The sequence below is a fragment of the Sinocyclocheilus grahami genome, unplaced genomic scaffold (assembly GCF_001515645.1).
Source record: "Sinocyclocheilus grahami isolate Dianchi unplaced genomic scaffold, SAMN03320097.WGS_v1.1 scaffold153.1, whole genome shotgun sequence".
NCBI classification, from domain to species: domain Eukaryota; kingdom Metazoa; phylum Chordata; class Actinopteri; order Cypriniformes; family Cyprinidae; genus Sinocyclocheilus; species Sinocyclocheilus grahami.
This window is the reverse complement of record NW_015505332.1, coordinates 3,183,249-3,193,279: the sequence shown is the minus strand read 5'-3', so window position 1 is coordinate 3,193,279 and position 10,031 is coordinate 3,183,249. Positions and strand designations below refer to the sequence as shown.

At 35.5% G+C, this 10,031-nt stretch overlaps 2 protein-coding genes across 3 annotated transcripts in view; one reads left to right on the top strand and one right to left on the bottom strand.

The window, feature by feature from the left end:
- The window catches only part of LOC107592488 (pre-B-cell leukemia transcription factor 2-like), a 12,654-nt gene extending 9,958 nt beyond the window's left edge, over nucleotides 1–2,696 (bottom strand). Inside the window, exon 1 of one of the 2 annotated variants that reach the window (XM_016282019.1) lies at nucleotides 2,504–2,696. Coding sequence is in view for 1 of the 2 variants with exons in the window: in XM_016282018.1 (XP_016137504.1) it covers nucleotides 447–495 (49 nt within the window). In the remaining variant the exon portion in view is untranslated. Of the gene's footprint in view, nucleotides 1–446; nucleotides 530–2,503 lie in introns of those variants that run through there. The other variant, XM_016282018.1, reaches the window with a different exon arrangement.
- Nucleotides 2,697–3,928: 1,232 nt separating this feature from the next.
- On the top strand, nucleotides 3,929–8,772 carry LOC107592545 (G-protein-signaling modulator 1-like). Its single transcript, XM_016282077.1, has 5 exons — nucleotides 3,929–4,187; nucleotides 4,476–4,976; nucleotides 6,797–6,953; nucleotides 7,047–7,285; nucleotides 8,363–8,772. The coding sequence occupies exons 1-5, from the start codon at nucleotides 4,125–4,127 to the stop codon at nucleotides 8,495–8,497; spliced, it is 1,095 nt and encodes a 364-aa protein (XP_016137563.1). The 5' UTR covers nucleotides 3,929–4,124; the 3' UTR covers nucleotides 8,498–8,772.
- Nucleotides 8,773–10,031: the final 1,259 nt, after the last annotated feature.

Genomic DNA, 10,031 nt, shown 5'->3' with positions numbered 1-10,031 from the left:
TGTTCAGAATGTGTAGTTTTACTAGTTCACTAGCTAATAAAAAAACTTGTAATCGTTCAAAAATGTGTAAGTGTTCAATAATTCAATGTTGTATATAAAAATGGTTATTTATATTTTAACATTATATTATGCATTTATATTATTTTACGAACAAATCTAAATTAACACATAAAAATATATATATTTTTTAATGTAGTGACACAATTTTGCGTCGTGATGACGTCATCACGCAATGACATCACAACGTCATTTAGCAACAAATCGCACTTCCTTTAGCAACTTCCCTTGAAAATGAGTTGGCAACACTGGTACAGAGTACACTCTCTGGCTTTGTTCTTGCAGAACATGGCGGCTGTGCCGAATCCTATGCCAACTTTTAAACCAATTATAAAGTTGCAGTTATGATATTTACCACTTCTAAAACAAAATGCATGCCAGCTACTCACCAGTTTTCTCTTTAATTTCGCACAGGACGCTGAATAAAGCCGGTTTCATCTGATGACAGTTTAAAGCGTGTTTTCTGTCACAAAATAACAAACAAAAGTCAAGTTAGCTAACATTAGCATGCCACCGAATAAAAATGGTTATTTATATTTTAACATTATATTATGCATTTATATTATTTTACGAACAAATCTAAATTAACACATAAAAATATATATTTTTTTTAATGTAGTGACACAATTTTGCGTCGTGATGACGTCATCACACAATGACATCACAACGTCATTTAGCAACAAATCGCACTTCCTTTAGCAACTTCCCTTGAAAATGAGTTGGCAACACTCTCTGGCTTTGTTCTTGCAGAACATGGCGGCTGTGCCGAATCCTATGCCAACTTTTAAACCAATTATAAAGTTCACTTCCTTTAGCAACTTCCCTTGAAAATGAGTTGGCAACACTGGTACAGAGTACACTCTCTGGCTTTGTTCTTGCAGAACATGGCGGCTGTGCCGAATCCTATGCCAACTTTTAAACCAATTATAAAGTTGCAGTTATGATATTTACCACTTCTAAAACAAAATGCATGCCAGCTACTCACCAGTTTTCTCTTTAATTTCGCACAGGACGCTGAATAAAGCCGGTTTCATCTGATGACAGTTTAAAGCGTGTTTTCTGTCACAAAATAACAAACAAAAGTCAAGTTAGCTAACATTAGCATGCCACCGATGTAACCGTGGGCAGTGTTGGGGGTAACGCATTACAAGTAACGCGAGTTACGTAATCAGATTACTTTTTTCAAGTGACTAGTAAAGTAACGCATTACTTTTTTAATTTACAAGAAAATATCTGAGTAACTTTTTCAAAAAAGTAACGCCAGTTACTTTGTTTTCCCCGTTATTGACTGACAGCTCTCCTGTCCCCATATTGGGAGAAATCGGAAGTGCAGAGGAATTGTGTGCGCTGTGTGAACATGATGTTACTGTAGTTCTAGACTAAATGTGAATGTGCATTAATTCATCCCACTCACAAAAAACTGATTTAGTATTCATCAAAATGAATTAAAACAGTGAAATGCAAACTCAGAATATGACGCAAACCTGCAATAATTAAATATGTTAAATAACACAAATGTATCTAATCCCATTTTATTAACTAATGTCTTTGCTGCTGACCTTTGATGATCCAGTTCAACCATACTAAGCAAAAATGACTTTAGATAAACTAACAATTGTGCTTTTTTGTTTTTTTATTGCTGAAGAGTGTTTCTTCTCCTGTGTTCTACTGTACAGACGTGAATTTACTTTTCCTCCAGCCTGACGTTTATTCATTACACTTTTTGGTGTGAAAGGGCTTTTATATTTGCTATAAATAGAACTTCTTATATTAAAAACAATCAAGCCCTGCTCATATTTAAAAAGTAACGCGAAAGTAACGTAACGCATAACGTTCCATAAAAAGTAACTCATTACTTTTAAAAGTAACTTTCCCCAACACAGACCGTGACAGTAAGACTCGCGTTAAATATATAACGTCAAAGGCTGAAATCGCGTTGCTAGTGAACATAAAATATTTCACCACCTCACATTTGATATAAATGCGATTGTTTTAACGTATTAAATACTCAATACCTATTTCGATTCTCCTGACATATTAGACTTCAGCATGATTTGTGTTTTTGGTCAAATGAATAAAAATAAAGTTACTCCTGTAATAAGATAAATACAAATAAATAGATTTATGTATACCTAATAGCGAATCCTTATTTTGCTACGTATATATTGCAAAAAGAGTTTGTTTGAAGTCAAGAAAAACGTAAACAATAGCAGCTAAGCTAAGCCCGTGAACTTCAGCACACATTCTAATAACTTTTTTTAACAGTAATAACTTTTTATATTTTAGATCGTGTTAAATCAAATAAAAAAGTATTAAAGGCGAAATAATGTAATTAAAAAGGTTAGATACTGGATTATAATATGTTTTAGCATACCCTTGTCTCACGCGACCGTTGGCTCAATGCTACACTTGTAAGTTTTCAAAGAAATACTTTTAAATAACTCACTTTGATTGCGCTTCGTCTAAACTTTGGTCGGTAATCGTCATGATCTGTTGCAGGATATCGCCAATGTCTCGGCGGCTGTCGTGTCCATTTTCGGTGCCTTCGAGGCCCGCGGGGTCTCCTTCGGGGCGGTGTCGAGAAGGCGGGTGCACCGGGTTAAGGGGATGCATTCCAGGGTGGACGTTCAACCCGAGACCGCGGCTTATCCTGAGCAGTACATTTATCTAGATGAGTGTGTGTGTGTGTGTGTGTGTGTGTCCATGCATCACCACGCTGGAGTCCCCTAGCGATTGGCACATAAAAAACGTGCCCTTGCATGGAAATAGACATTCTGCGAATGCAAAAGTCAAGATATGAGTACATTGTGATCACGCAGTCTGTTGCATGGGTCAAAAACAGTATGAAAACACACAGAGGTGAAATTAAATGAAACCTCATCTAACCAAGTCCATGAAACGTGGATTTATGCTTCCAGGAAAATGTAGCCTAAATGCACAAATATGGAGAACTTCAGGGTCTTTGTGAATAAATCTCCCAAAACATGTCAGGAACGTGTTCAGTTTGCATTTCATTCTGAAATCTAAAGGGAAAAAATACCGAAATAGATTAAAAGTAAATGTGATCATGCTTTAATGTATGCCAATTTAAAGAAGAAGAAAAAAATATTAGAGTAATGATATGATATGAATTATAAGTGGAATTAAAAATGTATTCAAAAAAGTACAACATCCAGATGATTTAGATGGGAATGGTAGAAACTGGCTTAAGATAATATAAAATAATCCTCTTGAAATAAGTTTATTCATTTTCTTATTTATTCATTAATTTATTTGTTTGTTTGTTTTAAGGGTGAAATGGGAACTCTGGTCATGTTCTTGACCATTTTCATGATATTCACTCTTTTATTAAGGCACAGTTTTACTTCTGAATTATGAAATGTGATATTCTTGCATGCACTGAGTTGCTCAACATATACAAAATTCCTCTCTGCAAGGGCATAGTTTACATGTCATCATGTCACGGCCTGGAGGCTTTAGGTCTGCAGTATAATCAACAGCGGGAGAAACAGGACATGTTTCTTGGTGCTAAATGGAACGTGAATGTCAATTATCTTATTTTCACTTCTAGTCGCTTAATTGTCTTCTCCTCTATGCTCAAGTCTTGTTCTCTATCACCAAGTCGAACTTCTCGTTTTGCTGGTAGTCAACAGGAAATCTGCAAAACCACAGACTGTGTTGAACAAACAGGCCGCCAGTTTCAACATGCAAGACTTTCAAAGCTGTTGAGCGTCAGCACACATTTCCCATACGTACGATTATAAAATAGCTTAGCATTTGAATAAAAGGGGGTTTAAACGGAGCAGATTGTATCATGCACTTCTACAGAGCATTTCTATACATAAACCTATTCCACTAGATAAACTGAAACGGGCCAGATAAATAGGGGTGGATCAGGGCCATAAGAGAGGAACAGGAAGAGACAGAGCAAGCAGACTGTGAAGCAGTGAAGTTGTCGATGCATCGTGTCAGCTTTAAGCTCTTTTCAGATTCGTTTGTGAGAAACACTCAAAGTTTAGCCGAGATATGTGGGAGTTAATGCATGTTCGTACACGGAGGTGAGATGCATGTGGGCTTTACTTGACATTCCGCTGAGAGGACCTCATTTTAACTCGTCTAAGATTGAGAAGGTAAGCAGGGCCGTAAAATGTCACCCACTATCTAAATCAAAATAAGTACAGTTACATGTTATAACTATATTATAGTAACTAGCCTATGTTGTGCGCTGAAAACGTCTGATCTAAGATTAGTTGTCATATGTCACGTTCTACTACAGACTACGCTAGATAAAAAAGTGGCATTGTAAATGATAAGCATACTTTAGATATATATGCTGCTGATTACATGCATGCCTGTTCAGTGTCTCGACTTGTTCAATACATAGAAATGAGGGATCTCTAACTTCATTCTTTTTATAGGCTCTCGTATTTTCTTCCACTGAGGGCTCAGCAGAAGCTACGATGAACTGCTCCGAGGTCAAAGTTGAAACCTCGGTGGACAAACAGTTGGACCCTCTTCTCATCCTCGAAGAGGGGGATGAACCTTCGGATGTGATAAACAACATAGAGAGAGGAAGGACCGTACTGAGAGTTAGGACAGCTGAAGAAAACACAAAGGATGACATTACAGAAGCCACAGAGGGAAGTTCACATGATCACAACAATGTCCAAATAGGAAAAGGTGAAAGCGAAGCAATGCAGGCAGAAATAGGTGAGGAGAGGAATGTAACTCTGGAAAGTCAACTAGAAGAGAAGGTGGAAGATCACGCGGGGCGTGAAAATATTGCGAAAACGGACAAGGGATCATCAGTGGGACCAGAGAAGATGCTACAAGCAGAGACTCGAGACAAACCAAGCACTCAAGGAGAAGTAAAACTGCGGCCCAAAGACAGACTCAGCCCTGACGATGCAAAACTAACGGTAACGGTTAATAATTATGCCAAATTTAATAGTGTGTCTAATTGCATTGTGAAGACACCATGAAATGGCTTGACAAGTGCCGGTTTTTTTTTCCCCTGCGTTGATGTATTTCCTATTGAGCTAGGGAATTTTAATTCTAGAAATTTGAATAATTGTGTTATAATAAATTATATTATAATAATTTATTATAATAAATCAATATTTCACTATTTATTATATTAGCATATACACGACTTTCCAGAAGTTTGGTGTTGGAGTTTAATGTTTTTATAAAGTAAAAACTGTAATGTTGTGAAATATTATTTTAGCTATAACTGTTTTCTGTCTGTATATGTTTTAAAATATGATTTATTCCTGTGATCAAAGCTGAATTTTCAGCATCATTACTCCAGTCTTCAGCGTCACATGATCTTCAGAAATCATTCTAATATACTGATTTGCTGCTTTAAGAAACATTTCTGATTGTTATCAATGTTGAAAACTGTTGTGCTGCATCATATTCTGGTGGAAACACTGATACATTTTTTATAGGATTATTTGATGAATAGAAAGTTCAAAAGGACAGCATTTATTTAAAATAGACATTTTATGTAACATTATACATGCCTTTATTGTCACTTTTTTTTTTTTATTTTAATGCACCCTTGCTGAATAAAAGTATTAATGTAATAATAATAATAATAAATAATAAAAAAACCAGTACTGCGTTTGACCAGTACTGTAAATGAGCCTCAAAGCTAACAGACATGGACTAATATTATTTAAAAAGCTTCACATAATGACACTGATTGTTACTTTAGTTGTCATGGTATTACATGGGATTATTTTCTTTTAAAAGGAATTTACAAAAGTTTAGTCCAGAAATGTGCAAACTGACACATCCCATTATTCATTAAGAATTTAAAGCCAACGTTATAAAGTGTTCGCAACTTCTGTAATATTTCTAATATTATAAAACAGATAGTTCCGGTCCTTGATTCTGATTGGTTGAGCCACGTTCGAAGCTGTTGTAAATTACTCTAGAAATATACACCTTTGTTTACTTCTGTGTGTTGCAACCACAACCGATTCTGAGGAACTACATTGTTTGGTGGAAGAATACTGTTTTTATTAATATCATCACACTTTATTTGCTCTCTTTTATTTTGCGAAACCTTACTACGTATATGGAATAACCATTTTATAAAAGCAATAAGCCCCGTGAAGCCGTGGTTTACAGTGAATTTATAACAGCTAAGGGGGTTTTAGGCACTCGTGTCGTACCTAACAACGCCCCTTAGCTGTTATAAATTCACTGTAAACCACAGCTTCTTGGGGCTTATTGCTTTATTCTAATATTTCTAATATATATATGTAATATTCTTATGTAAACATGTATGCGTGAAAAATTATATTCATCAAGAAAAGGGCCTTGATTTGATCCTTCAGGAACTGATTGTGTTGAGGAGACGATGTTACTTTTCTAAGCGATCTGACTTTTGGAAATTAAGCCATATCTAGTCGCTTATGGATGTACTCTTTTGAATTAAAGGGATAGTTCACCTAAAAATGAAAATTCTGTCACCATTTATTCATCCTCGTGTCATTTCAAACGAGCTTCTTTCTTCTGTTGAACATGAAAGAAAATACATTTTGAAGTATATTGGTAACCAAACAGTTGGCGGAAGCCAAAAAATACAATGGAATACTATGTTTGGTTACCACCGTTCTTCAGAATATATCTTCTTTTGTGTTCAGCAGAAGACAGAAACTCATACAGGTTTGGAACAACAAATGAACTGAATTTTGGGTGAAAGGATTTGATATGATAATGTGCTCAGGTTCACAGGATGTCTCCAGATTTCCCAGACGCTTTGTGTGAGCTGTTGTTCGCGTTACAAGAGGGCCGGCGGCTCAATGACCAGCGCTGCTCGTTCCGTCTGGAGCACCGCAGGAGGTGTTACTCAGAGCCCAGCACACCTCGCCACAGCCAGAGAGGTGAGGAGACACAATCTGAACGCATTTCCTCACCTAAATCACAGACAATAACGCGACACACAGGACTCTCGTGAACCGTGTCTTTCCATACAGTGGTGTTCTCCTCCATGACGTCCCTGCAGAAGGAGGAGTTCTTCGATTTGTTGGTGACCTCTCAGGGTCGTCGACTGGATGAGCAGCGAGCAGAGCTCCAGAACGCTCCCTCTGCCGCCCCACCTCCGCGGCCCAAAGCCAAGCAAAGGAAGAGCAGCTGCAAGATCCCAGAGGTCACCCGGACCGTTCCCACACAAGCACCCAAAGAGGACTTTTACAACATGATCGTCAACTCACAAGTGAGCGCTGTTTGGCTCTGCTGGAATAGACACATGTGACCCAGTCTGTAACCGGCATGTTTGTCTTTGTGTCAGGAAACTTTTCTTTTCTTTTCACTGGGGGTTTTCAAACCTGTTGATGCCAAGGTCCGCAAATATGATGATCCTCTTATGAGGAACCCCATTCCAAATATATTACATAGGGAGCTGTATATGTGCAAAACGACAGTTAAACTGTGTGAGAAAAATAGTAAACATGATTTTAGAATTTTTTTTTTCCAAACATAAATAACTGTTTGTTTGTTTTGAATTAATTCATTTGTTTGTTTGTTTTTATTTCTTGCCATTAAAAACTCAAAAGGTACAAAAAGACCATAATTAATATTCTGGTCAGTACTGTCAAATCAGTAAAGGTTTTTTAAATTAAAAATTTTTAATTTGTAAAATTATTATTATTAATTGCAACGTGTTTATGATTAATATCTTAATGTATGGTCAGTAATGTCAAATTGGTAAAAGCAAATGTTTTTGATTTCTAAAATTATTATTATTATGATTGTGTTAACTTTTACTACTACTACTACTAATGATAATTTATTATAATAAAAAAAATATTATTTTTTTAATCACAAAACGTTTATAATCAATCAAATAATTTCCGGTCAGTAATGTCAAATCGGTAAAGGCTAATGTTTTTGATTTCTAAAATAATTATAATTATATATCATTATATTAAAAAGTATTATTATTACAATAATAATAATTTGAACAATAATCTTTTCAAAATGTTCATGATTATTATCATAGTTTATGGTCAGGAATGTCAAATTGGTTAATGTTTTTTATTTCTAAAATTATTACACGTTTTAATACTACTTCTACTACGTCTCTTACTATTAATTATTATTATTTATAGCATTAAAAGGTGTTTTTTTTTCTTCTTTTTTTTTTAAATCACAAAACATTTATAATCAGTACACTAATGTCTGGTCAGTAATGCCAAATTGGTAAAGCCTAATGTTATTATTATTATATTTATTATATAATAATTATTAAAAAGTATTATTATTATTAATGTGTTTATTTTTATTTGGCTAGGCCCAGGGGCGGCTGGAGGAGCAGCGCAGTGCAGCTCCAGGACCGATGGACGATGAAGATTTCTTTTCTTTGTTGCTGAAGGTCCAGGGCGGAAGAATGGATGAACAGAGAACGGAGCTCAAGCCTGTTCATTAATAGATGCTATGATGAGCTGAGAATCAAACTGTTACAGTGTGTGGGTTTATCATGTCAGACTCGTTCCTGTACAGATAACTATAAAGATCGGACTACCAGTATAAGAATACTTGCACTACTTCTCAACATTGCTGCATTCATTGCGCTTGAACTCATAGCTCTATAATGAATGGGAGAGTCTCAGAATAGCTTATCTCTTGCTTTAAACATAAAGGTCATTTGAAGGATCTCTGCCCCTTTCTGTTAGGTACATGCTAAAATATGGAAATAAATGTTTAAATGTGAATTATAATGTTTGCTTTGAATTATGAAAAGATATGTAGACTCAAGAGCACAGACGAAACATTTCTCAAGTCGTCATTTCTCAAGATTGAACTGTTTCACTGTTTTACATCCCAGATTCAGCCACGAGATGGCGACACATAATCTCTCTTGAATAAGATGAAAGGAACCACACTGCAAAATTTTTTTATAATAAATTATATATATCTTTTTTTTTACCCATATGGGCTTTTATATTGAGGAATATTAAGTATTATTTTAGTGTATGATCAGTAATGGTGTCCACTTATAATACAATACGGTAGGCCCAAAAAGTATTTGTACATTTAAAAAAAATGATTGCTTTAGATAATAAAATAGGACAGCAAATGTCATTATTTTAAAGAAAGATATTCAAGAAAGCACATTTGTCAAACAAACCCTTTCTGAAAAAAGACCTTTGTTCGGCTTTAGATTTGAAAACCTGTACATGCATTGTTCAAAGACAAAAAAGGAGTTTTGAGCGGCATGAGGAGAGGTGAGGCAGATCTTCTCTGCTGATGGAGGTGAGCAGACGTGAAGGCTAATGAGAGCGCAGGGACACTCAAACTAAAGCATGCCGATTCAACACAGGCTGAAGGTCACACATGATGTTCTTCTCATCGGCCTGCAGTTTAATGAGGCGCTTCAGTCAGAGACATTCATTGAGGGAGAGTGCGATACTTGTCAGGTGTTGTTCACAAATCACCAGCTACACGGTTAACATTGGTAATTAGCATTTTTCATGCCTGGTTTTACACGAGCTAACCCCTGCGGCGCTCAGGTTTGTGAACATGACACTGTCTGTGCATTACCAGCTATTTGTGCTCAATAACAAGATCGAGAGGCAGAAAATGATAGAAATAAATTAGTCAATTATATTTTTATATTATATATATATATATTGCCGTTCAAAAGTTTGGGATCAGTAAGACTTGTAATGTATTTGAAAGAAGTCTCTTCTGCTCATCAAGGCTGCATTTATTTGATCAAAAATACAGAAAAAAAAACAGTAATCTTGCAAAATGTTATTAAAATATAAAATAATGGTTTCTATTTTAATATCCTTTAAAATATAATTTATTTCTGTGATGCAAAGCTGAATTTCCATCAGCCATTACTCCAGTATAAAGTGTCACATGATCCTTCAGAAATCATTCTAATATACTGATTTATTATTAGAATTATCAATGTTGGCAACAGTTGTGCTGCCAAATATTTTTTTGGAAACTGC

What these genes read in the sequence shown, in the direction of transcription:
- LOC107592545 (XM_016282077.1), top strand. Translation starts at nt 4,125, where the DNA reads ATGTGGGCTTTACTTGACATTCCGCTGAGAGGACCTCATTTTAACTCG. An exon ending in ACTCGTCTAAGATTGAGAAG is followed by an intron (nt 4,188 to 4,475) that starts GTAAGCAGGGCC and finishes TTCTTTTTATAG; the next exon opens with GCTCTCGTATTTTCTTCCAC. An exon ending in ACATGATCGTCAACTCACAA is followed by an intron (nt 7,286 to 8,362) that starts GTGAGCGCTGTT and finishes TTATTTGGCTAG; the next exon opens with GCCCAGGGGCGGCTGGAGGA.